At 44.6% G+C, this 25,425-nt stretch overlaps 2 protein-coding genes across 4 annotated transcripts in view; both read right to left on the minus strand.

Moving 5' to 3' along the window:
- Positions 1–25,425, minus strand: part of LOC144989386 (uncharacterized) — a 167,375-nt gene that overhangs the window by 138,340 nt on the left and 3,610 nt on the right. The window lies entirely within an intron of this gene.
- On the minus strand, positions 9,987–25,266 carry LOC144989068 (NACHT, LRR and PYD domains-containing protein 12-like). Of its 2 annotated transcripts, XM_078940962.1 has the most exons (9): positions 25,159–25,266; positions 24,912–24,990; positions 24,552–24,750; positions 22,615–24,412; positions 22,346–22,519; positions 19,162–19,338; positions 13,407–13,583; positions 11,187–11,360; positions 9,987–10,870 (listed from the first exon to the last, which is right to left on the minus strand). In XM_078940962.1, the coding sequence occupies exons 3-9, from the start codon at positions 24,616–24,618 to the stop codon at positions 10,858–10,860; spliced, it is 2,580 nt and encodes an 859-aa protein (XP_078797088.1). In that variant the 5' UTR covers positions 24,619–24,750; positions 24,912–24,990; positions 25,159–25,266; the 3' UTR covers positions 9,987–10,857. The 2 variants fall into 2 exon arrangements, with proteins under 2 accessions (XP_078797088.1, XP_078797080.1); XM_078940954.1 differs by lacking the exon at positions 9,987–10,870 and having other exon boundaries at positions 10,913–11,360.

Raw genomic sequence — 25,425 nt, forward strand, 5'->3', positions numbered from 1 at the left:
CAAATGGCGCCGCAGGACCTCAGATGGCGTCTGTACCATTGACTTAACATTGAAAGTGGCCACGCTCACTGCTCAAATGGCGCCGCAGGACCTCAGATGGCGTCTGTACCATGGACTTAACACTGAAAGTGGCCACGCCCACCGCTCAGATGGCGCTGCAGGACCTCAGAATGCGTCTGTACCATTGACTTAACATTGAAAGTGGCCACGCCCACCGCTCAAATGGCGCTGCAGGACCTCTGATGGCGTCTGTACCATTGACTTAACATTGAAAGTGGCCACGCTCACCGCTCAAATGGCGCTGCAGGACCTCAGATGGCGTCTGTACCATTGACTTAACACTGAAAGTGGCCACGCCCACCGCTCAGATGGCGCTGCAGGACCTCAGATGGCGTCTGTACCATGGACTTAACATTGAAAGTGGCCACGCCCAACGCTCAAATGGCGCCGCAGGACCTCAGAATGCGTCTGTACCATTGACTTAACATTGAAAGTGGCCACGCCCACCGCTCAAATGGCGCTGCAGGACCTCAGATGGCGTCTGTACCATTGACTTAACACTGAAAGTGGCCACGCCCACCGCTCAGATGGCGCTGCAGGACCTCAGAATGCGTCTGTACCATTGACTTAACATTGAAAGTGGCCACACCCACCGCTCAAATGGCGCTGCAGGACCTCAGATGGCGTCTGTACCATTGACTTAACATTGAAAGTGGCCACGCCCACCGCTCAAATGGCGCTGCAGGACCTCAGATGGCGTCTGTACCATTGACTTAACATTGAAAGTGGCCACGCCCACCGCTCAAATGGCGCTGCAGGACCTCAGATGGCGTCTGTACCATTGACTTAACATTGAAAGTGGCCACGCCCAACGCTCAAATGGCGCCGCAGGAGCTCAGATGGCGTCTGTACCATTGACTTAACATTGAAAGTGGCCACGCCCACCGCTCAAATGGCGCTGCAGGACCTCAGATGGCGTCTGTACCATTGACTTAACATTGAAAGTGGCCACACCCACTGCTCAAATGGCGCTGCAGGACCTCAGATGGCGTCTGTACCATTGACTTAACATTGAAAGTGGCCACGCCCACCGCTCAGATGGCGCTGCAGGACCTCAGATGGCGTCTGTACCATTGACTTAACATTGAAAGTGGCCACGCCCACCGCTCAGATGGCGCTGCAGGACCTCAGATGGCGTCTGTACCATTGACTTAACATTGAAAGTGGCCACGCCCACCGCTCAGATGGCGCTGCAGGACCTCAGATGGCGTCTGTACCATTGACCTAACATTGAAAGTGGCCACGCCCACTGCTCAAATGGCGCTGCAGGACCTCAGATGGCGTCTGTACCATTGACTTAACATTGAAAGTGGCCACGCCCACCGCTCAGATGGCGCTGCAGGACCTCAGATGGCGTCTGTACCATTGACTTAACATTGAAAGTGGCCACGCCCACCGCTCAGATGGCGCTGCAGGACCTCAGATGGCGTCTGTACCATTGACTTAACATTGAAAGTGGCCACGCCCACCGCTCAAATGGCGCTGCAGGACCTCAGATGGCGTCTGTACCATTGACTTAACATTGAAAGTGGCCACGCCCACCGCTCAAATGGCGCTGCAGGACCTCAGATGGCGTCTGTACCATTGACTTAACATTGAAAGTGGCCACGCTCACCGCTCAAATGGCGCCGCAGGACCTCAGATGGCGTCTGTACCATTGACTTAACATTGAAAGTGGCCACGCTCACTGCTCAAATGGCGCCGCAGGACCTCAGATGGCGTCTGTACCATGGACTTAACACTGAAAGTGGCCACGCCCACCGCTCAGATGGCGCTGCAGGACCTCAGAATGCGTCTGTACCATTGACTTAACATTGAAAGTGGCCACGCCCACCGCTCAAATGGCGCTGCAGGACCTCAGATGGCGTCTGTACCATTGACTTAACATTGAAAGTGGCCACGCCCACCGCTCAGATGGCGCTGCAGGACCTCAGATGGCGTCTGTACCATTGACTTAACATTGAAAGTGGCCACGCCCACCGCTCAGATGGCGCTGCAGGACCTCAGATGGCGTCTGTACCATTGACTTAACATTGAAAGTGGCCACGCCCACCGCTCAGATGGCGCTGCAGGACCTCAGATGGCGTCTGTACCATTGACCTAACATTGAAAGTGGCCACGCCCACTGCTCAAATGGCGCTGCAGGACCTCAGATGGCGTCTGTACCATTGACTTAACATTGAAAGTGGCCACGCCCACCGCTCAGATGGCGCTGCAGGACCTCAGATGGCGTCTGTACCATTGACTTAACATTGAAAGTGGCCACGCCCACCGCTCAGATGGCGCTGCAGGACCTCAGATGGCGTCTGTACCATTGACTTAACATTGAAAGTGGCCACGCCCACCGCTCAAATGGCGCTGCAGGACCTCAGATGGCGTCTGTACCATTGACTTAACATTGAAAGTGGCCACGCCCACCGCTCAAATGGCGCTGCAGGACCTCAGATGGCGTCTGTACCATTGACTTAACATTGAAAGTGGCCACGCTCACCGCTCAAATGGCGCCGCAGGACCTCAGATGGCGTCTGTACCATTGACTTAACATTGAAAGTGGCCACGCTCACTGCTCAAATGGCGCCGCAGGACCTCAGATGGCGTCTGTACCATGGACTTAACACTGAAAGTGGCCACGCCCACCGCTCAGATGGCGCTGCAGGACCTCAGAATGCGTCTGTACCATTGACTTAACATTGAAAGTGGCCACGCCCACCGCTCAAATGGCGCTGCAGGACCTCAGATGGCGTCTGTACCATTGACTTAACACTGAAAGTGATTAGATCAACAACGTGTCCCCCGCGGTCCTCTGAGGTGGCTGTGTCACTCCGGGCTGCTCGCCCATGTCAGCGGGGGTCAGCGGGGGTCAGGAAGCTGCTCAGCCTCCAGCTTAGCAACCGAGAACGGGAGGAATGTAAACAGAGACGGCGGGGGACGCGTTGTTGATCTAATCTAATATGTTTGATATAATCTATTCTATTTTTTAATTGTTAATACACATGATTTATAATAAAGGTGCTCAATAGCCCCGGCCATATGTCTGCATTTAAAGCACAAAGAGATTATTTCTCATTAAAATGCAGGAAAAAACAGACTTTTTTCTAAACATAAACATAAACAACAACAAATATAAACAGATTTTTTTGCATCTCTTCTTCACAGGGCGTCTTCATCACCAGCAACAATTTTCTCCCTGTAGAAGCAGAATTTAGAAGATCAAGCAGCTTTTTTATTTCTAAAAGTGCAAATAATGTTTAAGGTCACCAACTTCATGCTGAAAGAAACAGGAAATGACATCATCCACATGAGAAGATGATGAAGAGTGAAAGAGTGACAGTACTTGTTCTAGTTCTCTGGTCCTCGTTCCCTTTGGTTCTCCTCCTGGACATGTAGACCAGAGCAGCAACCACACCCAGAAACATCAACACCACCTTCATCACGGCTCCAACCATGATGATGAAGTTGTGACCAGAAAGATCTGCAGACAACAGATTTACCAGCATCAACTACAATATTTGTAAATGGCTTTGACTTTCACAATTTGTCTTTGTTGTTCAAAATACTAAAAACAGTTTTACCTGAAGAGTCCAGAACATGGACAGCATCTGTCTTCACTTCCTCATCCTCCACAAACTGACAGATGAACGTTTGGTTGTTTCCCAGTCAGAACAGAAACACAGTCTGGTTGTCCTCTAAACTCCAAGCCAACAGCGTCACCAGACAGCTGAGATCCCGTCTCATTCATCCAGATGAAGCTGTTGTGTCTACAGGGAATAGTTGGATCAAATCTACTCAGTGAACACTGGAATGGGACACTTCCACTTCCTCTGGGAGGAACGTCTGCTGGATCTTTACAAACTGAAGGCAAACACAAACAGAAAAGACATTTTTCCATGAAAACCTTTGGTCCTGACAGTGACCACATGTACCTGCTGACCGTTTTCCAAAGAAAGAGCAGCTTGGACCATTTTAGAAACTATTCAGAGAAATGTTTTCATTTGGTTCAACAAACAGAAACAGTCTGGATTTTGGAGTTTCAGAGTAAACTATTATAGAGGATGATGGAGTCTCATCATTTTCTGACAACTTTCAACAAACATTATTATAGAAATGATCTAAAACTATATCAAATGAACCACAGAAATGTTTTCTGCATGAAACTGAAACTTTGTTGTCAGCTCTTTCTTTGTCTTTCTAGTCCTGATTCTCCGGGTCTGTCTGGTCTAACTCCTATCATTCTTAGAATTAGAAAAGCCCAGAAGCTCTGGATTTGTGAGATAAACCCCCCCCCCCCTCATCTGAGATGAAAACTGGTTAGTTCTGACTCTGAACGTAAATAAAGGAATAATATTTAATCTATTGTAGAATCTGAAGGTTTAGATTAAAAAACTCCAAACGTCAGAGTCTCTTCAGGGTTTGAGCTGTTTCTGAAAAAGATCAGAATGTTGACAACCATGAAGTCACAGAATTATTCATGTCAGAATACTCACTGCTCAAAGTATTCAGATACGCCTCAAACGTGTTCTTGTTCCTGAGCCCATGGAGACATGGACCAGCATCTTCATCAGAGATGTTTGTGATGAGCAGAGAGCAGTCAGTGCTCACATTCAGCCTGGAAGCTCTAGCTGAACTCTGGACAACACTTCCTTTGTGGACTTCTGGTCTCAGTGCTTCATCTGGATCTTTCTGGTTCAGCCATGTAACATCAGAGCACGAGGAAGAGGAGGATGTAGTTCTACAAGGACGTCATCTCCAGCTCTGTGAGGAAGATGTTCAGTTTGTTCACTGATGTCTGCAGGAGAGAAAAGAAGAAAAAGTTGAACCTTTAACACAACAGTCACTAACAAAATCACTGAAGAAATACAAGAAGATGATTATATCTGCAAAGTTTTGGTTTAATGCTCATTTTATTAAAGGATAAAATATTTTAATATAAAAAAATATTTTTCATAACTGACATCAAAGTCTGGATTTTTAGATAAATTTAAAAGTGACATTAATTCAATTCAGTCTTTTAATATGAAATTGTTCTTTCATTTCTGTTTTTCAGTCATGGTTTGATTTCCTCTTCAATGATGAATAAAGATAAAACTGAAAATGAAGACTTTGCTTCTATTTTTGTGACATTAAACCATTAAAGAGACAGACAGTTTTGAAATTCCTCAAGGGAGTTTTTTTCCTCTTTCTTTAGAAACAGATCTTTTCCTCAGATCCATTCAAGAAGGTTTTCTTCATTCTAATGTGAACAGAATGAGTCAAAAAGTGTTTTTAATGGTAGAAAGGTGACACTTCTGAACTTTAAACAATCAAACATGACAAAGTCAAAGACTGACAGAACAAGAATCAAATTAAAGCTGTGGGTGATGGATGACCCTTCAGGCAATACTCGCCCCCCCTGCCTGCCTCTAGGCGCCACCCGCACCCCTCTCTGCACCACCTCCCTCCCTGCCCCCTCTCTACTCATCACCGCTGTCCTTCCCACCAGTTTTTGCTGAGTTTTGGTTGTAGGTCTGACATGGGCCATAAATTAACTATCTCTGGTACTGTAGCTGTGGGAACCACTCCAGGCGTCCGTTCACGTGTGAAGAACAAAGCTCTAGGATCGACCTCCTGCGGTGACAGTTCCTGCCACCCATGGGGATTCCGTACCGTGTCCATCTGTGAGGTTCCCCCCAGAGACCAGAGGCTGTGATGGACTGAAAGAAGTAGGCGGGCTCCTCTGTCAGCCAATCTTGAGCAGCCAGAGGCGGAGATACAACAGCCATCTTGTTTCCGGGAGAGGAGATTCTGACCACATGTTTAAAAGTCTGCACTCAAGGAATTTTCTTTGTTCTCTCTTTGAAATTGCTGGCATGGTCAGTCGCCCGTAAACTAGGCGCTGTGCCAGCCCTGGAAATTCCTGAGAACCCGGGCGCTCGTTATGATTTTTGGGGTGTTTTACTATGCTTTAGAAATATTGTTAGGGAAATAAATTTTGTTCATCTTTTATCCGAACGAATCCGTGGTTTTTTTGTTTTCAACTTTTTTGAACACGCAAAGAAAGTATCTACAAAGCGACTAGATATTTTCTCCTTCAGTTTCCACCACACACATCTACCCCCCCCCCCGCTTGTCAGAATCATACAAAGAAAACATGAATATTTCAAGCACCAGTAGCTCCAGCTCCAGTTCCAATGATGAAAAAAATTTTGTTCTGTTGAATGATGAAAGACGCCGTAAAAGACGCCGATTTTGGGTACATCCCATAGTTACAAGAAGAGAAGAACATGGTGAGTTTTATCGACTGGTACAAGAGCTCAAAATATATCATGAGCGTTTTCGGGGATATTTTAGAATGTCCGTCATTATTTCTTCGCGGCAGTGTAGCCGCTACTTGGCGTCTATCTTCTTTGCTGGTATGTGTGCTCAGAAAGGCAGTGTTGTGTTTGAGCGCCCCCAAGGTGTGTTTTACTGTAACTTCAGAAGCTCCAGACACGTGTGCAAGAGCGCCATTCTCATTGGTCGAATAGTTTTTGACGCGAGGCGTCGGTATGCACACTCACATTGGTGCCCTTTGTTTAGTCACGAGGCGTTAAACGTCGGCGAAAATCGCGCGTGAAATTCGTCCTGGTGTGTACGGGCCTTAAGGCTAACAGTGCTGCATGTGGCTAAAAGTGCTAGCACTGTGATCAGCATCATCAACTGACTCAGAACAACACACTGCTTCCTTAGCCTTAAACTTACCGTGGTAACTAGCATAACCTGCTTTAGGAATATCATCTGCAGAAAACAACAAATGGAAAAAAACCACAACAACAAATGAACAATCCACTCTCCACATCTGGTTAAATCAACAGAGAATCAAAGTCTGGAGAAATGAACATTTGTAAAACAAACTTGTTCCGTAATTATCAGATTTTTTCCTGCTGCTGAGTTTTTTTTACGTTTTCATTTCTTCTTTATTGTTATACATTTCCTCAAGCTCCTCTAAAACTGTTGAGTGGTTGTAATTTCATTTATGCTTTTCTAAAATAAACTCCAAACAGGTTCTGTCAGAAAAGTACAAACCTGCTTTAAAGAGAAGTGTTTTATTGAATTCAATAATAATTATAATAATAAAAACCTGTTTCAACAGGTAACATTCTTTTATTTTTAGTTATCTTTTCTTCTGTGACGCTTGCATAACAACCAACATAAATGAGTTCAAAGGTTTTACCTCACTTTATTTTCCTGATAGTTTGGTAAAAATAACAACAATGACATTTATATAGAAAAGTTGAAATACTATATTGTTCCAGTGCAACCCGAACAAGATCAGACATACAACAAATACACACATACAGTTCAAGTTGACTGAGGCAGCAGCAGCAAGTGAGCACCTTTTTTCTTAGGATGGGTAAAGATGGTTACAATAGGTGGGGTGGGGGGATTGGTGACAAAAAAAGTCGTATCCCAACACTGTGATACAATGTGTAGGTACAAGAAAAAAACTACACCGTCTGAACACAGAAGCAAATATTAGGGAGGTCGGGGGGGGGGCAGCAGCATCGGCCTTCAGCACAACGGGGTTTTTCCACACTCTGTTGTTTTGTTGGAGCCAAGGAGTCTCAGCTCGGGGGGGGGGGGGGGGGGGGGGTCCAATTAGATTAGATTTCCCAGCGCCAGCAGATTGTTTGCTCTGTGTCCTTGACTGGTCTTACACCGAGAAGCAGATCTGATCTCAAAAGTGGGCAATTTAAGCCAGTCTAGCCTCAATTCAGGCAGAAACCCTCTCCAACTTGGTATCCATCTTCTGCACAAGTTCAAAGATCGTGAGCATCCTGCCTAAGTGGGCAAGACAAGCACAGAGGTTATGATCCACCTGTGAAAGTTTCTTGTACTGAGTCTCTCCTCCCCGAAGGATCCTATTCCAGAGTTCAGACGAATCTACTCTCTCCGTCTTCCGCTCCCAGACTGCCTGATAGATCAGAAATGCTCCGATCCCAATGAGGAGGAATCCAACTATCATAAATCCATATAAGTACACATCCTCAAGTAGCAGCAGGCAGAAAGATGCAGCTCCAGACAGACAAAAGCTGGGGGGGGGGCTGATACAGGAGGAGCGAGAGGAAAAGCGTCCGTCCTCGACAAGAGCAGGAAGAGTTTGACTCACAAACAGACTTGAATCTTTAGCCTTCCCCCTCATCCTGTTCCAGCTGTTCTAATCTTCATGGGTTTGGTTCCTTCTCAGTAGAAATGGGTTGGAAAAGAGCTTTGGAATGTTCAGGTGGTGCTGATGTCTTTCTAGATGGGGGTGGGCAGAACAGATGAGAGCCCCTCCCTCCTGATTCAGAGGGGAACAGTGGGCAGCAGCTGAAAGGAGGGAGTGGAAATGGGAAAAGTTCTCTGCAGGTTTCTCCTTTCCAAGAACAGAGGGACACGACTCCATGAACAGCAGAAGCTAAAGAGTTGGAAAACATGCCCAAAGCTGCAGCACCACCTGCAGAAAGATGCTTCCTCTTCAGGCTCCGCCCCTCCACATCAAGACAGATCAGAGTTTCTGCTGAGCTGCTATTGGAGCTTTTAGGGCTCAGGGGCCTCATTTCTAAACGTTGCGTACGCACAAAAGAAGGCGTACGCCACTCTCTACGCAATAGTTGAGATTTATAAAAAGCAAAGTTGACGGGAAAATGTGCGGTCCTTCAAGCTCTGACCCAGGCGTACGCACAAAAATGGGTGAAATGAGAAACGGCGACACCGTCGGCAGATGGAAGAAACACGTGAAAGTGAAAATGACAATCCTGCCTCTCAGAAATAACATGAAGACTTCACAAAGCAAGTCTCACAATAACAGCTACACCAACATCCGTTTGATCCATCAGCAGTGAAACAAACAAAAAAACCAAACGAAAATCACAACAGAAATTCAAATGAACATTTATTTGCAAAAAGAAAAGTGAAATATGTTCTGCAATATTGGCATGTTGTGCAATTCATCCTCATAAATAATATAGATAACAGAACGAAATAATGTACAAAACTGATATTCTCCTCAATGTGTCCGTCTGGAGGAGCAGATATAGGTGCGGGCGTGCGGACAGACAGGCAGGCAGACAGACAGACAGACAGACAGACAGACAGGCAGGCAGGCAGGCAGGCAGGCAGAAAGACAGACAGACAGACAGACAGACAGACAGACAGACAGACAGACAGGCAGGCAGGCAGGCAGAAAGACAGACAGACAGACAGACAGACAGACAGACAGGCAGGCAGGCAGGCAGGCAGGCAGGCAGGCAGGCAGACAGACAGACAGGCAGACAGACAGAAAGACAGACAGACAGACAGACAGACAGACAGACAGACAGACAGGCAGGCAGGCAGGCAGGCAGACAGACAGACAGACAGACAGACAGACAGACAGACAGACGTACTAATTGTCCACTGGGGAAAGTTGTTTTCATAGTAAAACATTTCTTCATAAGCTACAGAATTATGGTATTCATGCATATGCCTTTAGTTTGTTTTATTTTTGATAAAACAATGTATGGCGTATGTCTCAACCATTCACAAAGCAACAAGAAATTACATTTGCGCTGAACAATTTCCCATTTCCACGTGGATTATTGCCGACATCTGTTGCTTGTCAGATGTAATTAAATGGAGGGAAATAAAATGCCCCATCACAATGCGTAATGACGCACAATGGCTGATCTTACGCTCTTAGAAGATGTGGCAAATGGAAGAATTCGGAGTGAACGCATCTTTAGACAGCAAGAAGACTTGTTGGCAAAAGAGGACGAGTGGCTTATGAGCCGGTTCTGACTTCCTCCAGCCGTCCTGTTGGAGCTTTTGGAGGGGTGTCACCCCGTGCATCTGGCGCGTCGGTGTCCCCCCCCCCCTCCCCGCCTCAGTCACCACTCCACTTAAAGGGATTCCCCAAAAATTGCCGCCACTCTCTCATCAAGAGGGGTCAGCTCCAGTGTCCCCTTTCCCCCCCCACCCGTAGCAGAGACACTCTGGCGATGCAGCGCCAGACGTTTTTTTGCCTGGACTTTGATGTCCGACCATTTCTTTTAATTTCAGCCAATGGTCCCAGTTTGTGAGGCTACAGCATTAACGGCGTCTGCCACCGTTTGCCGCTCACGTGCCTTTTTGGCATTAGTAATGCCCACACTGTGCCCTCCAAACAACATTTTTCTCCTCTTTTCCACCTCGCCAACGATAACTTCTACTTCACATTGAGTGAAGTTACGTTTTTTTGATTTCCCCTCTGTGTTTGCCATGGTTTCCCAATCAATGAATATTCATCTGTGGGCGTTTCACGGACTATTAATGGGCAACTATGGGCATGTCATGAAGCCGCAAAAGCTGCGCTGCATTTAGAATTGGTTGTGATTTATTAAGGGAAAGATGCGTAGGATGTGCGTGCGCACGGTTTTATAAATCTGAATATTTCTTTGCGTACGCACGTCCTATGTTTCAAGCAGAAGACACAATAATATACACAAACAGCTTCATGAACAGATGTCAAGAAGACAGGAAGAATGACATCAGTTACTATGGCAACACAAGAGACAAGAAGATGAAGATTTGAGAATGAGAAGAGGAAGTGCAGTTCTCCATCAGTCCACCGGGGGAGCTGCAGCACAATAACTGTCCACTTGATGCTGAGAGAGACAGTGGAGCTGATCTCAGATCAGTTCCTGCTGCAGCTCTGACACTCATCTCCACTTCCTCTGATTCCTCCATCACTCTGCTCCCCACCTCCCAGGAACACCGTCCAGTCACAACATCTCTGCAGACCAGCTGCTGCTGCTGCTCCTCTCTGCTCCTCCAGGAAGAACATCAGATTAACCACCTGCAGAGAGAAAGTGTAGAGACAGAGATGACGGAGTGTCTCCTGATCCTGGTCTGTCAGTCAGTGATGCAGCACAGCAGCAGAAAGAGCAGCAGGAGCTTCAGTCCTGTTCAGAGCAGCAGCTTCCTGTCATCTTCACCTGTTGGAGCTTCTGCTGCTCTGATTGGCTGACTGTTGTCCTGAAGCCTGTCATCATTCTCCTCAGAGCTTCACTGAGAAGCTGCAGCTTCACAGGAAACTCTGCATCTTTGCTCTCAGACTAACTTTAGGACCAAACATCTGGAAGCAGCTGGACTGACTCCAACCCTCTACTGACCTCAGAGTCTGCAGTTTGGAGTTTGGACTCTCCACCAGATCCTGGAGCTGCTCAACATCTGAAGACTGAAGGTCGTTGTGTCTCAGGTCCAGGTCTGTCAGGTGGGACGGGTTGGACTTCAGAGCTGAGACCAGAGCAGCACAGCTGGTCTTTGACAATCTGCAGCTCCTCAACCTGAATCCAGAAGAAAGAGTTGAGTTTAAAGACAAAGTTCCTGTTTTTCATCCTTCACTTCTTCTAAAGAGTTCAGAGCTGAAGAAGATCAGAAAGTTTAGAAAAAGTCCAAAGATGTGAAGCAACAGCAGCAGATCAGAAGAGTCCAGCAGAAGCAGAGAAGAAGAACATTCAGGAACATTCAGGACAACATGCAGCTGCTTCAGGAAAGAAGTCCAGATGTGTGAAAGTCAAACATCAGCCTGTGGCTGCATCCAAACCAACTGATGTTTCTGCAGCAACAGCAGAAAAAGTCCACTTCCTCTTTCTGCTCAGCTCTTCTCCAAACAGCACTGAATCATGGGAGAATTTCAGCAGCAGGATGCTGGAAAGTCTTCCTCCCAGTTTTCAGGAGATGATCTTCCAGTCCTTCTCTGCTGCAGCCCTTCAAGCAGAGACTTTCAGCTCCAACAGATCAAAGCAGAGAGAAGAAGGAAGTGATGAGGAAGAGTCAGCAGCAAATGTTGGACATTGATCCCTGATCAAGCATGACTTCAGCTCTGAATGAAGAGTCAGAAGCTGCTGGGAGCTTTGATGTGAGCAGAGAACAAGCAGCTGCAGGAAGAAAAGAAGAAGAAGTTCTGACATAGATTAGAAATGAAGTTCAAACAGACGAGGAATTGAAATGTCATTGATCATCAGGAATTATTCAGGACTACATATTTACAATCCAATAGATTTAAAGCTTCCATTTCAAAAATGTCTGATTAAATTGTATTTCTTCATCATTTTCAAATGATCACATTGCAGAAAAACAACTGAAAAAGTCTTTAGTTCTCCTCTGAAAGCATTTCCTGACATCTCTAAACTGTAGAGGGGCCTTGAAAAACATGAAGATCCACGGGGCCCAAAGTGTCTGAATGTGGCCCTGAAGAGGAGCTGCTGATGGTTCTGCTGCTAGTCTAAACCAGGGCTCACCAACACTGTGTCTGTGGGCACCAGGTGGCCCCCAAGGGCCACATAAGTGTCCTACAGGCCTGTTCTAAAAATAGCTCCATTTAAAGTTTACTTTCATTGTGTTGCTGTTCTGTTTGAATCAAACTTGTATTTCTATAGATTTCAAATGACAATCTCTTCAAATATGGTCATTCTACAGTGTATCCATCATCTGAGTTTACAGTTATACAGTCATCTTCCTGGTTTCACATAAACTGATTGAGATTCTGTGTTCATTTCTAAGGAAGGAGGTTGGAGATGAAAAACATTCCGGTCTGTCAGCTTCCAACAGCTGCTTCCAGCTGTTCCTGAATCTTTGACAGAAGAAAATCCTATTCCTATATGTTCTCAGCGTGATGACGTCATCTACATCTCTGCTGTACGACTAGCGCCCCTTGGTGGTGGAAATATAAACCACATTTCTCTGTGACAGATCAAATGAACTGAGAACATTTGACACAGTCATCCAACATGAACTCTTACCACGTCAATCCAAACCAGCTGATGATGCTGAAAGTTATTGTGAAGCTAGCCCTCACCATGCTGAAGACAACAGTTTCATTTCTAGTGGTAAATGAATCTGCAGTCATTTCTGGTTTCAGTGACTGAATGATGCTCTGACCAAAGAACACATGGTGTGTTTTTGTTGTTCTAGTGACATTCAAAGGAAGTCTCTGTTCTAGATTCAATATTTAAAGATCTTTTCAAACTATTTCTTTCAAACAGATTTCATGTAGAATCCTTTGAATGGTTTTCTGAAAACTGGAAGCTGAAACTAATTTGGACGCCAACTTGAACTTTCTACAGGCCGATCTGTGAACATTTTTCTGACATGAAATGGATCCGTGATCTAAAATAGGTTGGAGATCCTGATTTACAAGATCCTGATTGAAACAGATCAGTTTCTATCAATCATCAGAACAATCAATTCAATTGATGAAGAAAATCTGAACCAATCATCAGTTTGTTTCAAACACGGCTGTAGACAGAAAATCTTCCAGTGAAACATCAGAAAGTTCTTCACCTGATCCGTTCTTCTCATCCTTCAGGGAGTTCAGCTTCTTTACTGACCTCAGAGTCTGCAGTCTGCAGTCTGGACTCTCCAGAAAACCACACAGATGAACAACTCCTGAATCCTGCAGGTTCTGGTTCAGGCTCAGGTCCAGTTCTGTAAGATTAGACGGGTTTTCCTTCAGAGCTGAGACCAGAACTTCACAGCTGTTCTCTGACAAACTGCAGTACATCAACCTGCAATCAGACAGAAAAGTGTGTTCAGGAGCAGTGATGCAGCTGGAGGTCCAGGAACTTGGTCCATTCAGTCAGGTGGGACCCGCCCTGATGACAGACTGACAGATGACATTGTCACTGTTTGCTCATTTCTTTTGGATTTGGACCCAAAAACATGATCAGGAATGAAAATGACATAGATTAGAAATGACTTGAAATGAAGTTCAAACAGACGAGGAATTGAAATGTCATTGATCATCAGGAATTATTCAGGGCTACATATTTACAATCCAATAGATTTAAAGCTTCCATTTCAAAAATGTCAGATTAAATTGTATTTCTTCATCTTGAATCCTAAATTGTGAAAATCATTTTTGTCACCAAGAAATCTTTCAGGACATTTGGGTCAAGCTCAAGGCTGGTGGGCCACATCTGGCCTGTTGTGTGATTATATCTGGATATAGGGCCGGTCAACAGATCAATTTCTGTTTCATTGATTCAGTTCAATTTGTTGTTTAGAAGATCATTTTTGGGAAAATCTGGATTTTATTTCTCAGCTCTCAGCCTGCCCATCAGTGGCAGCAACTGGTCTGTCAGAGGGGAAGCTCATTTTCATAAAATTGTCCTTTTATTTAAAAGTAAATTCTGCAGGACTATTTTTTGCTTATTGATCTGCGTAAATCCATCCATCGTCACTGTCGTCTAGTCCTCAGACACCAACAGGAACAGAAAGACAGGCGGCAACTCCAAACTGCATAGTAGTAGCGCCCCCTGGTGGCTTGTGCACACTACTCCGTATTTTATTTATTTATGTTTTTTTCTAGAACTTTACTGATCACAACGATCCAATACAAAAAAGTGAAATACAAATACAAAACAGGAATAAGTAGCTAGTAGCTGCTATTGTCTTCCGAATCGGTATCAGCCGGATCTGCTCTGTCTGAGTCGTGTTAAAGTTTGAAGAGCAGCGCGCAGACTAGTGTGGCCACCAATGGAATGAAAAATTCCTTATAGTACAGAGTCGCTGTCAGACAAAAGGAGGTGCAGTCTAATCGACACACAGACCCTCCAATCATCACGCAGAAGCTCGGAGTCCGGGCCAGCCCACTCCCCATTCACCCCCAGAGACGCTTAGCGTCCGTGGGCGGGACATAATCACAGCGTTTATCCAATGACCGTCTAGTTTCAAAGCGCTGAAAAAAAACCGTTCCAAGCAGCCCCATTGAAGTCAATGGACGTCTATAGGGAAATGCACTGTGACGCTGCAGGAATATATGATCCAGTCAGCCGACCTGCTATATGTAACTGATTCTGAATGAACTCGTCTGTGAGATGAAGGTTTTAACGCATTTTTAGACAATAAAATGTTAATACAATAGTACATATTTGACCATTCATTTTGTGACATTGCTGTCTAGAAATGGCCACTGCTGTCCATCTATCTATCTATAATCACCCCTCCTTTTTTCCCTTAACATTACCCTTTGTAACGGATTCAGTTTGGTCACGAATCCACAATAAGGAGGACGAGACTACTTTGGTCACTGCATCTTTAATGCCTTTAACACAGCACAAAAGAACACGGCATTAGTGGACAGCGCAAGTGCAGCTCCCTACGTGCAAAGGAAAAAAAAGCGTGATCAAAAGTGGTACCAAAAAAACATTAAAAGATAGTTAAAAATAAATGTAAACGATTTTACATCAGTTTCATGTCAGTTCCATCCATTTTTAAACATATTTAAGAGGCCAATACGCGTTTTTCAACAGCTAACTTACAATACTGAGGAGACTGCAGAAAACAAACTGCTCACTCCAACTGAACAGGGAGGGGCAGTTACCACGTGGTGAAGGCAGGTGTCGCACTAATTACCTTCCCTGCGCAACAGGTAACAGTGTGGAACTAAAGTTTCTAATAAAATAATTGGAAGATTAACAAAACATTTATTTATATAATGTGTTTACTCAAAATGAAAGAATTTCAAAATTAAATCATCACTGTGAAGTTTTATGAATGTTCATTGAAAAAAATCAATTTGCTACACCTTAACCTAACCCCTTAATTTTACCCTTAACTTAACATTTACTTAATCTTCCTTAACTTTACCCTTAGCCTCAGCATATTTACCCATTCTTTTTTTAAACTTAGCATTACCCTTAACTTTACCCCTTCCTTTTACCCTTAGCTTTACATATTTACCTAAACCTTTTTTGTACATTGACATTACCCTTAAAATTAACCTTAACTCTACCCCTTAATTTTACCCTAAGCTTAACCTATTACCCTAAACTCTTATTTTTTCCCTAATTCTTCCCCCAACATTATTGTTAACTTTAACCGGTGGACCGAGTGGTTTGACGTAGATCCTGCAGCCTTTAACCCAAGTGTTCTCAATCTGCTAACGCTTCCTGAGAAGCCTGGCGTGTTTGGAGATTTCAGCATTCCTTTTCCATTAGAATTTGATCTTTTACCGCTGCCGCCTGACTCCCGCGCAGACGGCGCTGCAGTTCTCAGCAGCTTTCTCAGCTTCTGAGGTTTCCTCCGTGGACGTCCAGTGTGGAAACGTTGATGAGGTCCTGCAGGATTTGAACCATGTTTGTGGGCATTTCAGACGTTATTGTTCCTTTAAGGTTAAACGCTGTAAACTCTGAGCCTTGGATCAACGAACACACTCGTGCGCTCAGACGCTCCTGCCATCCATGGCCGGCCCTCCCTATACGCGAATTACGCAGCCGCGTAGGGCCCCCGTCACCACCAGGGCCCCGAAGTGGCGACAAAAATTAAATAAAAAAGACCCAAATCTGGCAACCCATTTCATAGAACTTCCGTACCAACGTGCGCTCTGAATGTTGTGCAAAAGAAAGTTACCTGCACTTTAATGATCCCCCCCCGTCAGCACACCTGAACCAATCTGGCAACCCAAATAATGACGTTGCACCACTCTTAGCAACGATTGGTCAACATATTTGCATCTGAGCCTGGCACAACAGTGTGCATTTACGAGAGGAGGAAAAACGAGCACAATTTGTCACGACAGTCAAAGCGACAACAAGAGAACTTCGTGCCAGAGAAAAAGATGAAGAACTTCAACATCAATCAAAAGGTAAGTTTGGAAGATGTTGGGGCCGTATTTTTTACATTATCCAGTATTTTTGTGCAGCTGCGCAATTTTTTCGTAAGATACTAATCGATCCGAGGTGAAATTTGCACATAACGACCCCGTAATTTCCAATGGAAAACTCGAAAATAATTCTGATTCAGTTTCTTCTGCTCTCAAAAAGTATTAAAAAGTATTGTTGGTGGTGCAGCGTCCACATCCCAAGATGTTCCTGAGATCACTGAAGATGTAATCTCAGGTAATTTTAAAAGCATGTAAAGTCATCTAAAAAACAGTGTCTGCATAAACCTTTTTTCATTAACAGCAGCTCAAAAGTATGGAGCCCCAAACTGTTCATAATTAAATTAATAAATATGATCTCATGCAAATACACAACCAATAAATCTTTCATAAATATATAAAAAGATCATGAAATTGTGAAAAACCTGCACACATATTTTAAATGAGCCACTAAACTATTATTAGTATTCTGCTATAGATATTTTATTAGTTTTATCATTGATTATTGTATAATAATAATTCTTGTTTTTTAGCTGCAGAAGAAACTGCTGTCACCACTTCTACTGTTGAAAGGGAAACATTTGACTGTTTGACTTTTCAATGTTTGCTTTTATTGAAGTTCTGTATCTCATGTTCCAGAAGTTCCAAGAGAGGCGTGTAAGGAAGAGGAGCCGACTAGATCCAAAATTCCACCTACCGGTACCTCAAATCCAGTTGGTCCAGATGAACGGCCAACCACAGTCTCTGATCCAGAAAGAATGGATTTGGTGCTAAGAGGTCCTTTTCAGACCAATAAAGACTCTGACTTTCCAAAATCCCCTCATTGAGCTGTTGTGTTCTTTATTTTGGATTGTTTTATCGTTATTTGATTTTCTATTAAGTTGCTGTTTTTAATAAGTTGGAGTTTTGGGAATGTAATTTGTTGAGTGCCTAATTTTACATAAAAAATATATATCTATTTATATATACATTTGTCATTCATTTTTTTTCTTTGCATTTAAAATTTGTTTGGCACCACTTAATGTATATCCAACATGCAGGCAATATACTGTATTCAATTCTTCGGCAGCAAAAATAATTCACAAATGTATTAATAGACAGATCTCATTTATATCACAACAGTTGCGTTTTTTTTGGTGCTGCTGATCAGTTAGAGGGCCCACAAATTAAATTTCGCTTAGGGCCCCCAGAAGACCAGGGCCGGCCCTGCTGCCATCGCGTTGAGCATAAATGGGGAAAAAAAGACGGTCTTCACTTGTCATTCGAGATTTTGAAAAACTCCTTGACTGAGTATGAGACTGCTGTGAAAAGTTCCACGTTTCTGTCAAATGTGTGTCTGAGAACATCAGCAAGCCTAAGATCCTTTTGAATCCTTTAAAGCCTGTGAACAGTTTTTAACATGTTTTACTGTCAAGGTCAGTGTTGTCAGGTTTTTACCCTCTCTCTGGACCCCTGACCCTCTGTTTAGGACTTTCAATGCAGTGTCAAAGCAAAGGATTGTGGGAAACCCTCAGATGATAGATGGTGACATCAGAACTGTGTCATGAGTGAAAATGACCATAAATGGTTCAACAATTATTCCTAATTGTAATCTTGGCTGCTGCAGAAACTTGTCAAGTCTTTCATCTTCCATTGTTGTCCCTTTAGTAGCATTTAACCGTCTACTAACAGGTTATTGGCCGTTGGAGCCGTTTAACGCCTCACTTCTGTCTCCAGTCAGAGCCTCAGATGATCAGCTGATGTTCTTTGTGTTTCTATCTGCTTTTGCAGGTCTGTTTCTGTGGGAAATCAATTGTTTTTTGAAGGCTGTCAGTTTTTTTGTGTTAAAAACTCAAAATACGTTTGAATCTGTTTCAATTTCTTTTGACGGAGTTAATCACGGATTTTGAGTTTTGACTTTTGGCACTCGCTGCTTTCCGTACAACCGCGTCATTCAGGAGTACGAGGCAGAAATGGAGGTCCAGAAAGGACTCCTGAATGACAAGTTTCTTCTTCAGACCTTGCTGGATGGCTCTCTGGACCAAACTAAAGGGATTTGTAGTCCTGCAGGTGTGAGATGACCTTGTGAGATGCAGGTGTGACGTCTGACCGCTTCAACAACCAGCTAGCTTTTGTAGCTAAACGGATAGAACAGCTAGCAGACCAATCAATCTGGTTGACCATGTGGGTCACATTGCAAGCAACGACCCAGCCTAGCAACTTCCCTCTAGAGCTACTACTGTGAAAAACATCAGCAACCTATAGGAAGATGACAAAGATAAAAAGACCCATGCAGCTCAATGGGGATCACTGGACGTCTCTCTGTAATCACAATAACCTGGAGGTTACAGGACAATTGATGTCAATTGATGAAGAAAATCTGAACCAATCATCAGTTTGTTTCAAACACGGCTGTAGACAGAAAATCTTCCAGTGAAACATCAGAAAGTTCTTCGCCTGATCCGTTCTTCTCATCCTTCAGGGAGTTCAGCTTCTTTACTGACCTCAGAGTCTGCAGTCTGCAGTCTGGACTCTCCAGAAAACCACACAGATGAACAACTCCTGAATCCTGCAGGTTCTGGTTCCAGCTCAGGTCCAGTTCTGTCAGATTAGACGGGTTTTTCTTCAGAGCTGAGACCAGAACTTTACAGCTGATCTTTGACAAACTGCATTTCCTCAACCTGCAATGAGACAGAAAAGTGTGTTCAGGAGCAGTGATGCAGCTGGAGGTCCAGGAACTTGGTCCATTCAGTCAGGTGGGACCCGCCCTGTCATTGATCATCATGAATCGTTCATGACTAAATAGTTACAATTCAATAGATTTAAAGCGTCCATTTGAAAAATGTCAGATTTAAAAAAACTAAATAAAGACTCCCTACTCCCTAACTTCTTGTTAGGAGGACTGTGAGGACGGAGGACTCTCATCACTACACAAACAGCACAAACTGACCTGCTGTCAATCAAATAAGAACCATAAAACAACAAAACTGAGTCTGTCATTATGAACATAAACTCCTATAATATAATAGAATTCAATCTGCTTTAGTGCAGGAATATCTAGTGTCCTGGATTCTAGAAGTAATTCTAACATCATATTTTTTAAAGTAGTGACCATTACAACAATTACAATAAACATTCACATGGGTCACTTTTTGGTCAGAATAAATCATTCCCACATGCGCAGTAGTGTTGAAAATATTGGAAGAGGAACTGAGTTCCACTGAGCTGCGACATACATAGATATCTGGCAGCTCGGTAATATACCAGATGATCTTCTAAACGGGCTTTTATGAATGTTACGGTTATTATGAAGCGCCTGTTCGCTCATCATTTTAGTTTTAATCCGTGTGGTCAGAGCTTTGTCTGTTGAAGAACGGAGCTGGAAGAAGCCAGGACTAGGAGAGGCTAACCTGCGCTAACAACATTTAGCCTTTGATGAACATAAAAGCCATGCGGGTGTGGCAAGTAGGACACGGCCACTAAATATGAAGCGGCAGTCAACACCCTCGTGTTAATTTGGTGGCGGTGCTTTCAAAGCCCTCCTCCTCCCCGTTTGGACATGAACTCATGCTGTTGCCGTACATCAAGGCACCAGGAAGTGGAACGGGGGTTGGCAGGCAGGTAAGCCAGGTTTGGAGTTCTCTGAACTGAACAGGGATTGGGAGCTTACGAGCAGACTCGTTCACAGCTCCCTGTACACGAGCAATCGGCCAGGCTTTGGCGCATCTGCGGCTTGGCGGCAGTAGTCTGCAAGCGTGACGTGACTTTGTTCACCTTGATCCACCCTCCTCTCAGTGACCGATATGTTGAGCTGGCCTTCCTCCTGGACGTACAGTTAAGGCTCCTGCAAACTATTTATTTCCTTTCTCTTCAGGAACATGTTTTGGCTGCACGCCCTTCTCATCTCCCCCAAACAGGGGATTAAAGCTGCTGCTTTGCTTTTATTGTTTTTAACCGAGCTTCCGGTTCCGGGTTACAGGGCGGCTATACAACTATCTTTAAATGACTTTTAATTCTGTCTGATAAAAGTTAGGAACCGGATAATGATGATAAATCATGTAATAAAATGGTTATAGTATAACGGGGTGGGATTATATAAGTTTGCTTCCTTCCACTCCCTTTCAAGCAATATTTATTAATATGCCTAATTATCCTAAGTTTGATTAGTTACTGTATGAATGTATAACTGATGATTGTATTGCATTTCTATTTCTATTTGATTGCTTGAAATAAACATTTTCAAATCAAAAATCAAATCAAAAACCTTGATCTCTGTCCGGGTCCCACCCCCGCCACGACGGAACCGGCTGGAGCGATACGCTCAGCTCACGAAGACCCGTTGTTGCTGTGGCGTCTCACCGGACTGTGGTCGGCTCCCCCCAGTTGATAAGCAGTGGTTGGGCGGCTTACCAGCGCCCCTGAACATTAATCACCTTTTTATCTTTATTTTTAATTGTGTGGCTTTATTGATCAATTTAATTTTTTTTTCAGGACGGGAGAGGCTGAGGTGGTGGACTGCTGTGTGTGGTGGGGGGGTCCCAGTGTGCTGTGTGGTTTCCATCACATGTGCAGTGATTCACAAAAGGGTGTTTGCTTTGTTTTTAATCTTTTCCTGGGGCTCAGCAGCCCCCAGGAGGCGTTGTTGACCCGTTTTCTGGTGCTGCCACATTCTGGCGTTGTCGGCAGGATCTTTTAAACATTATAGGCAGAGGCTGGTGTGTTTTTAAAGTGATTTTATGTGGAAACCTTAATGTTTTTAACTCTGTAGTCTTTACGGGATACTAAAGTCCCACAACCCCGTATCATCCGGTGGGGAATGCCCAGGTGGAATGTTTAACAGGACTCTGCACAACTTGCTGCGTACTCTGCCTGTGTCTAGGAAGAGGGATTGGCATGTGTGTTTGCCTCAGGTATGGTATTATTATAATACAACCCTGCATCAGTCAACAGGGGAGTCCCCCTTTTTCATCATGTTTGGGCGGGAACCAAGGCTCCCTGTAGATTTTCTTTTAATCTTTCCTTATACTCGTGCTGCCACATTAAGTTTCTTGGTCAGCTGATCTATTCCTTTGGCAGGTAGCTCCGCCCCCAGCCTTGAACATAAACTACCAGCAGAGGCTCTTCACTCTAAAACAGCATAGATTTAGTGTCTGTTTAAGCACCAGGACTGAGAACCAGAAGCTAACCTAAAGGCTATGTGACATGAAAGATCTGGTTCTGATCCAAGCTCGGTTCTGAATAATCACCAGAACCAGGTCTGTGGTAAAGACCTGTCAGTCTGCTGCAGTTTGACCTCCTTATATCTCTTCATAAGGAGCTGCTGCTCTGTGGGTCAGAAATCTGCTGCAACTGTTTGTCCATTTAAATCTGTAGTTCTGGGATTGATTCATGTTTTTTTTCAAAGAACACAGAACAGGAACTTCTCCCAGATATCAACACTTGGATGAACTTAGGTTCTCCTGTTTAGTCTGGTGCAAAGAAACATGACGACATCTGTAACCATTAGATAAGTAAAAACCAGGACTTTAACTCAAGCAGAATGTTGTTTTCTTTTTACTTCTATCCAACAGTCCTCTGCTGTTTCCTCTGCACTAACATCTATCTGACAATTTCTCCTAAATCAGAGAAACAAAAGACAGAACTTCTTGTAGAGAACAAACATTTGACAACAAACAAATGAAACCTGACCTGAAAGTCTCCAGTTTACAGTCTGGACTCTTCAAACCAGCAGACAGCAGCTTCACTCCTGAATCCTGCAGGTTTTTGAAACTCAGGTCCAGAAATCTGAGTCTGGAGGACTGAGAGCTGAGAACTGAGGACAGAGCTGCACAGCTTCTCTCTGACAGATAACAGTCTGTCAGTCTGAAGAAAACAAAGACAGACAGCAGTTATTGAATCTTTCATGTTTCCATCAGATTCATTTGTTGACTGAAGGTGATTTTCCTGAGAGTTCTTACAGAGCTTTGTTGGAGGCTTTGATCACTGGCAGCAGCCTCAGAAGAGCCTCATCTGAAGCAGAGTATTTATTCAGGTCAAACTCTTCCAGATCTTCTTCTGATGACAGTAAGATGAAGACCAGAGCAGACCACTGAGCAGGAGACAGTTTATCTGTGGAGAGACGTCCTGACCTCAGGAACTGTTGGATCTCCTCCAATAGAGATCCATCATTCAGTTCATTCAGACAGTGGAACAGGTTGATGCTTCTCTCTGCAGACAGATCCTCACTGATCTTCTCCTTGATGAACTGGACTGTTTCCTGATTGGTCTGTGAGCTACTTCCTGTCTGAGTCAGCAGACCTCGTAGGAGACTCTGATTGGTCTGCAGTGAAAGACCCAGGAGGAAGCGGAGGAACAAGTCCAGGTGTCCGTTTGGACTCTGTAAGGCCTTCTTCACAGCACTCTGGTAGAACTGGACTGGACTATATTGTTTCAGTTTGAGAATCTTTAAGGATTTTTTCTTCCGTTCTTCCATGAGGTTGAGTCCAGAGGTGAAGAAGGTCAGGTGGACGTGAAGAGCAGCCAGAAACTCCTGAACACTCAGATGGATGAAGCAGAAGACCTTGTCCTGGTACAGGCCTCTCTCCTCTCTAAAGACTTGTGTGAACACTCCTGAGTACACTGAGGCTGCTCTGATATCGATGCCACACTCTGTCAGGTCGGATTCATAGAAGATCAGGTTTCCTTTCTGCAGCTGCTCAAAAGCCAGTTTTCCCAGAGACTCCATCATCTTCCTGCTCTCTGGACTCCAGTGAGGATCTGTCTCAGCTCCTCCATCATACTTGACCTTCTGGACTTTGGCCTGAACCACCAGGAAGTGGATGTACATCTCAGTCAGGCTCTTGGGCAGCTCTCCTCCCTCTCTGCTCTTCAGCAGATCCTCCAGAACTGTAGCAGTGATCCAGCAGAAGACTGGGATGTGGCACATGATGTGGAGGCTTCTGGATCTCTGGATGTGGGAGATGATCCTGCTGGCCTGCTCTTCATCTCTGAACCTCTTCCTGAAGTACTCCTCCTTCTGTGGATCATTGAACCCTCTGACCTCTGTCACCATGTCAACACACTCAGCAGGGATCTGATTGGCTGCTGCAGGTCGTGTGGTTATCCAGAGGAGAGCAGAGGGAAGCAGGTTCCCCCTGATGAGGTTTGTCAGCAGATCAGCCACTGAGGTGGACTTTCTAGGGTCCTTCAGGATCCGAGTCTTGTGGAAGTCCAGAGGAAGTCGACTCTCATCCAGACCATCAAAGATGAAGAGGACCTGGAAGTCTTCAAAGCTGCAGATTCCTGCTTGTTTGGTTTCAGGGAAGAAGTGATGAACAAGTTCCACCAAGCTGAACTTCTCCTCTTTCAGCACATTCAGCTGTCTGAAAGTGAATGGAAATGTGAAGTGGAGGTTCTGGTGGGCTTTGCCTTCAGCCCAGTCCAGAGTGAACTTCTGTGTTAAGACTGTTTTCCCGATGCCAGCCACTCCCTTAGTCATCAGGGTTCTGATTGGTTCTGGTCTTCCAGCTGGGAGTTGGAAGAGCTCTTCTTGTCTGATGCTTGTTTCTGCTCTGTCTGCTTTCCTGGATGCTGCTTCAATCTGTCTGACCTCATGTTCTTCATTCAGCTCTCCTCTTCCTCCCTCTGTGATGAAGAGCTCTGTGTAGATCTCATTCAGAAGGGTTGGGCTTCCTGCTTTAGCCATCCCCTCAAACACACACTGGAACTTCTTCTTCAGACCAGATTGGACTTCATGTCGACAAACTGCAGTAGATCCTGAATGAAGACAACAAACAGTAAATCAAGTCTCTGCAGCCCTGAATGATGAGGGTTTGAATCCCTGTGGTTCCATGTGTTGAGACATCAGGAAATCTTCATTTCTCAGCAGCTGAAACCTTCAGAGAAATCCTCTTACTGCTCTGCAGTCCATCAGCCAGCTCCTCCTGCTTCATTCTCCTCAGGAAGTTCACTGTGATCTTCATCACTGACTCTCTGCTGCTCCTCTGCTCTTCATCTTCAGCCTCCAGCTCCTCCTCTTCCTCCCTGTGACTCAGAAGCTTCTGGATCTTCTTCAGCTCCTTCTTGACAAAAGTGACAATGTTGTCCTCCAGCAGCTGCAACAGAATTCCAGATGAATGAGCCAATCAGAGTGAAGTCATGGAGCCAAACATCAGCTCCATGTTGGACACACTGACAGTCCACTGGTGTCCAAAGTGCAGCATGGAGACGACTGTGGACAGAATGATGGGAAAGTAGTTGTTGTTCATGTACAGACCAGAAAGATGGAGTCCAGCTGTGTTTGATGCTGCTGGACAGACGGACCACTGGGAGTCTCTGAGCTCTGCTGGTCCAGTCTGTGGACAATCAGCAACAATCAGATCCTACTGGACCCACTGGTGTCCTGCAGACACTCAGTAGAATCTACTAGATCTATTCTGTGTTTGTGGAGAAGCTCCAACACTCACTGCTGCACACATGAAGATAGGAATGTCTGTGAGAAAGAACATTTACACACAGCTCACCTCTCTGCACCAGAAGATGATTTAAAGTTGATGAAACCATCCTTTGAATGGTCACTCCTGAAGGAAAAACAGCTGGGTCCAGATCCAGATCCAGTTCTGAGTCTCTGATGGATCCTGATAGAAAAACATTTGTTAAGTTAGAAGTGAGATTCTGTCATGATGGTGTTTGATGAGTTCTTTTGGATTTGGATCATCTCAGATCATAAATGCATCATGAATGCTGTTGTTTTCAGAAGAGCAATGATTCCAACATTCATTCTGACTCAC

Source organism: Oryzias latipes, chromosome 2 (genome assembly GCF_053564925.1).
Source record: "Oryzias latipes strain Hd-rR chromosome 2, Olatipes_Hd-rR_3.1".
Classification (NCBI taxonomy): Eukaryota; Metazoa; Chordata; class Actinopteri; order Beloniformes; family Adrianichthyidae; genus Oryzias; species Oryzias latipes.

What these genes read in the sequence shown, in the direction of transcription:
- LOC144989068 (XM_078940954.1), bottom strand. Translation starts at nt 24,618, where the DNA reads ATGAAGATCACAGTGAACTTCCTGAGGAGAATGAAGCAGGAGGAGCTG. An exon ending in AAAGCCTCCAACAAAGCTCT is followed by an intron (nt 22,520 to 22,614) that starts GTAAGAACTCTC and finishes TGTTTTCTTCAG; the next exon opens with ACTGACAGACTGTTATCTGT. An exon ending in TGTAAACTGGAGACTTTCAG is followed by an intron (nt 19,339 to 22,345) that starts GTCAGGTTTCAT and finishes GTCTCATTGCAG; the next exon opens with GTTGAGGAAATGCAGTTTGT.